Genomic DNA, 4,614 nt, shown 5'->3' with positions numbered 1-4,614 from the left:
GATCTCAGCATAGTTGCGGCTCGTGGGAGCGGCCGGGGGCTGCGGAAGGCGAGTGCTGTCAGCCGGACAGGTACGTGAAGCCAGCGTGATGGCAGCCCTGGCTCCCCCACCAGTCCCCCACCGACCTCCCCCACCGCTCCCTTCCCCAAGGTCTCAGCGAGACAAGTCGGAACAGCCCCCACCGAACTCTTCTCCACCGCGAAGCCACAAGGTTTGGCTGGCTGTGCCCAGCCCCAGGGCTGGGCAGGTGGCTGCGAGTTGGGAGCAAGGGGACCAACAGGCAGATGAGGCAGGATGGAAATGAAGGGGGGGATGCACACGCCAGCAGGGAACAGCTGTGGCCAGACCTGCCCACCTCCGCACTCTTGGCACACAGACCACATAATGTCTCACCGCAGAGCAGAGCACAAGGACAAGGGGTGGCTGCAGACCAGCCCCTCACTCACCGCGTTGTGGCCGAAGAACTCACAGTAGCAGCAGTCACAGAACTTCCCGTCTTTCTGGTTGGTGGAGGAGGAGGTGCAGGAACTGCGCTCCGAGCTGCTGTCCTCATCCTCCCCGAGCCCCTCATCTGCCTCACACGGCTGCGGTGGGTGGCAGCTGGTACCGTTTGGGAATTTGTGCCCTTTGCAAGAGGGGTCCCTGAGGAGAAGGGGAGAAGGGCAAGAGGTGAGCAGGAGCCAGGAGGTCTCAAAATTGCCCCACACTACATGTGTAGGAACACCCCTCCCAGGGCAGCCTGTGCCCAAGCAAGATCTGTAGAGCAGACAAACCCCCTCCCCTGCAACCTCCTCTGGGGGAGATGCCAGAGGAGCCCACAGCAGAAGACATCTGTAGCTCCTCGCCCCCCAGGGCCTCTGGCAGGCAGGAGGCTGGCGCACCAGGGCTCCAAAAAGCAGTGTCCCCCTGCCAGGCCACAAGCTGATTCCAGGGCAGGGAGCGGTACTCACTGGGGGCGGCAGGTAGCACAGGTGAGAAACGCTGGAACTGCATGCAGCTGCCAGACATCCCCACATGCAGGCAGGCCCGGCTCCCACAGGCACAGACTACCCAGCTCAGAGACAGGGAGGCCAGGGCACGGCCCACAGCGCCATTCCTCAAGCTCCAGCTCGGGACCTGGCTGGTCCTCCGCAGGGAGCACTAATCAGTGGAGAGGAACCAGCACCCGCAACTCAGCGTGCTCTCTTCCAGGGCACAGCCAGCCCAGAGAGTGCCAGGGGAACAGGCGAGAAGAACCACAAGTCCACAGGCTTCATCTTCTCGAGGACCTTTGCTCAGTGCCACAGCTGCCCGACGGGTCTCACTGACAAAGGTCCTGTTGGCCAACAGCAGGTTGACCGGGCGGTTCCTTTGGGTCTTTTAGCTGGAGGAGGAGCAAGCACAGTCTCTTCTGCACCACAGTACTAAAGGACAACCGCAGGGAGAAGACACATGGGGACAGAAAGAGCTCAACCCTCAGAGACCAGGGGTCAGCAGCAGCGGAACTGGCCCGCAACACAGCGGCTCTCTGCACCACCGCAACAGGGCAGCCGGTCGCTCCGCAGGGAAACGTGCATCCATGGGCAGGGGTGGGAGAAAGGGCGCGTTGCCCAGCAAGAGAGGCTGGAAGCAGGCAGGGCTTCTCTACTCACCTGTTCGTGCTGGGCAGCTGGTGGGAGGTGGGAGGAGAGATAAGCGAAGTACTGCAGTGTCCGTTGCAGGGATGAGTGCAGCCCGACAGCGGAGGCGGCATCTTCAGCAGCGGCACGTTGGCAGGGGGCAGGTGAGGGCTCTTACACGACCCCGGGCTGTGTGAGACTGTGCCAGCAGGAGGGGACTCGGATGCCGGCTTCGGGGCTGCCGCCTGCGCGCTGGGCGCAGGGAAGAGAGCAGCCTGCGGGGATGTGCCCAGCGGGACGTGGGGGGGTGAACCGAAGGGCCCCGGATGGGCAGGCGTCTGCTTGGAGGGGATCAGCGCTGGCGGCTGGGAGGGGAGGCCGGTGGGACTGTTGGGAGGAGCAGTGAGGTCCGAGGGCTGATGATGCTCTGAGGAGTGGAAGGCCTCACCTGCAGAGGGACAGGAGCAGAGACAGTGAGACACCAGCTGTCCTGTGGAGCCACCCACCACCTCTGCACGGGCTGCTTCTCTATGGGACAAACCCTGCCTCCCCCCAGGCAGCAGAGCGCTTGGCCTGGAAGCCATCCCTGCTCACAAGTGGCCTCGGCTGCATGCCATCTCCCCCACAGGACTCAGCTCTGCCCCACTGAGAGCAGAGGAAGGGGAAGGTGATAGAGCAGCGAGGGCTACGTGGAGCAGCGGGCTGGGAGAAGGCTGGCCCTGCCCCTGGGCACGCACCTGGTGGGGTGGCCCTCCGGCACATGCTTTTGAACTGCTTCGGCAGCGTCTTGCAGAAGTCGAGTGAGGTAGGCAGAGGTGAGCCTGGGGCGGCGCTGCTGGAGGTGGGGGAGGCTGCGTGGCTGTAGGGACAGGCCTTGAGCCCCGGTGCCACGGCAGACGTCTGGCTGGCGCACTCCGGAGAGAGAACGAGGCTGGGGTGCTTGTCACCTGGAAGGAAAGCAGAGCTAGGGCCAAGTCCCAGCACCCTCTGCCTTTGCAAAGGGATCCGGGCAGCCTGTTGGCACTGGCTTTCAGAGGCCCAGCCTGCCTACTCCTGCCCACCAGCTGGGTGCCCACAAGGAAACCACCTAAGCCAAGGACTGGACAGAAAGCTCTGCTCAACCCCACAGATGGCTTCAACTCACCTAGTGCAGCAGGGGAAGCCCCGAGGGGGCTGCCCTGTGTGGCCCCGTTGGTGTGCTGCGAGTTCCAGAGGCCCGAGAGCTTGTGAGCAGACAAGAAGGAGCTGGGGTCCCAGTCCCCTGAGTTCCCGTGGCACGAGGAGGAAGAAGAGGAGGAGGAGGAGGAGGAAGAGGAGTGGGAACCACCCCCACAAGACTGCGACTTGCAGGATGTGTGGGATAATGAGACCTGGCAAGGAAAACACAGAATGAAGCAGCAGTCAGCTGGGAGGGGAGGCCCTTGGCGCCAGGGCATCAGCCCCAAGATGCCCTTCGCTGCCCTGAGGCAGGGGGTCAGCACACAGGAACTGCTCCTGTCACTGTCTCAGGGATGGCAAACAGCCCCTCTGTCTAACAGCAACACAGCCTGGCTCCCAGGGCCCTCACCAGCACAGCCGGGCCATGCCAAGGGCCATACACTTGCTCTGGTCCTGCTCAAACCAGGCCAGGGTTAAATAAAGACAAGCAGGACGGAGCTTCTCTTCCCCTGAGCTCCACGCAGGAGCAGACACTTGCCCTGGCACATGCTGCCACTCCAGGGAGACCCAGTGTAACGGCACAGAGCAGCCTTGGGGACAGGCAGCACAATGCACAGTGGAGCGGGGCTGACAGAGAAGTTGCGGCACTGTCAGCCTCACCAGGCAGGCAGCTCCAACCCACCCCAGACTGTCAGACAAGCCTTCACAGCACTGCACTCTGCCCCACCACGGTCTCTCCCTGAGGAGCCAGCAGCAGCCCTGAGGAGGGCAGCGTGGCTGCAGGGAGCAGAGAGGCTGGGATGTCTGAGACGCTCAGCTCTGGGCGAGGAGGGGACCCACACACCCAGCCAGAGCCATAGGGTGGTCAATGCTGTGATCCCAGGAGCTACAGCCCCGGCCTTTCCAACCCCAGCTCCGTAACCGCTTACCGCCAGGGCCTGCTCCTGCACTGGCAGCCGCTCGTCTTTTTTTTTAGCGCTGGCAGATCCACAGTGGCATTTCTCCCAGGAGGTTCTGCACGAGTGTTGGCACGAAGTCCGGTGGCAGCCTTTCGCCCGGGGAAACCAGCCCATTGTGGGACGGCCCTCCCCAGTCCTTGCGCTCCCGGTGACAGAGCAGGCAGCATGTCTGCACTGACTGGTTGGCAGTGGGCAGCACCTGCAGAAGGACACACAGAGTCACCCCAGGTGTCAGCCGCTGCATGGCAGGGCCCCAGGTCGGCACAGGTGTGAGGTAGATAAGGTAGGAAACAAGACCTCAAGACACTGACAGGAAACTAGAGAATTTCTTGTAGGCTATATGTGGGACTGCACCTTCTCCCACGGCAGCAGAGCAGCCCTGGGCTGCCCAGCTGCTGCCAGCCTGCCACGTGCCAGCTGGGAGCATTTTGGACCCTTGGGAAGATCATCCACACCACCAAGCAAGGCTGGGAGGCCACCAGCAACTCCCACTATCACCTCTGGTACAGCGAGACCAAAGGGATTTGCAGAACCAAGCAAGACCAACACAAATCACCACACAGGGACACAAAACGGGTCTGTCAGCCACAAAACCCCTCCTCACCCATTGCAGACCCCCCCACCACGTTACCCAAGAGCCCCAGGCACTCCCATCCACCTCTTTGTTCTGTGCAGCTGGCAGCGCAGATGCACTGGGGTGGGGTGCAGCCCCCAGTGCGGCTTTGCGCTCTCCCCGCACAGGGCGGCCAGGTCAGGGCTTCCCGCCTGGCGCTGCGGCAGGAGGCAGGCCACAGCCCGCAGGCTCGCCGGAGGCCTGACAGCCGTGACGAGCCCAGCGTGGCGCAGGCGAGGGGGCCCCCATTGTCTGCCGCCGTGGCGGGGGCCCCCCAAAAAGAGCG

The 4,614-nt window shown here is 63.2% G+C and overlaps 1 protein-coding gene across 1 annotated transcript in view; it reads right to left on the bottom strand.

The window, feature by feature from the left end:
• The window catches only part of FAM193B (family with sequence similarity 193, member B), a 9,731-nt gene that overhangs the window by 2,736 nt on the left and 2,381 nt on the right, over positions 1–4,614 (bottom strand). The window contains 7 exon segments of the mRNA XM_009893718.1: positions 13–39; positions 447–642; positions 1,632–2,046; positions 2,336–2,545; positions 2,743–2,968; positions 3,686–3,722; positions 3,724–3,914. Of these exon segments, the coding sequence (XP_009892020.1) occupies positions 13–39; positions 447–642; positions 1,632–2,046; positions 2,336–2,545; positions 2,743–2,968; positions 3,686–3,722; positions 3,724–3,914 (1,302 nt within the window).

This window comes from Charadrius vociferus, unplaced genomic scaffold, assembly GCF_000708025.1.
Source record: "Charadrius vociferus isolate BGI_N301 unplaced genomic scaffold, ASM70802v2 scaffold1041, whole genome shotgun sequence".
NCBI classification, from domain to species: domain Eukaryota; kingdom Metazoa; phylum Chordata; class Aves; order Charadriiformes; family Charadriidae; genus Charadrius; species Charadrius vociferus.
This window is presented reverse-complemented; position numbering and strand designations above follow the sequence as displayed.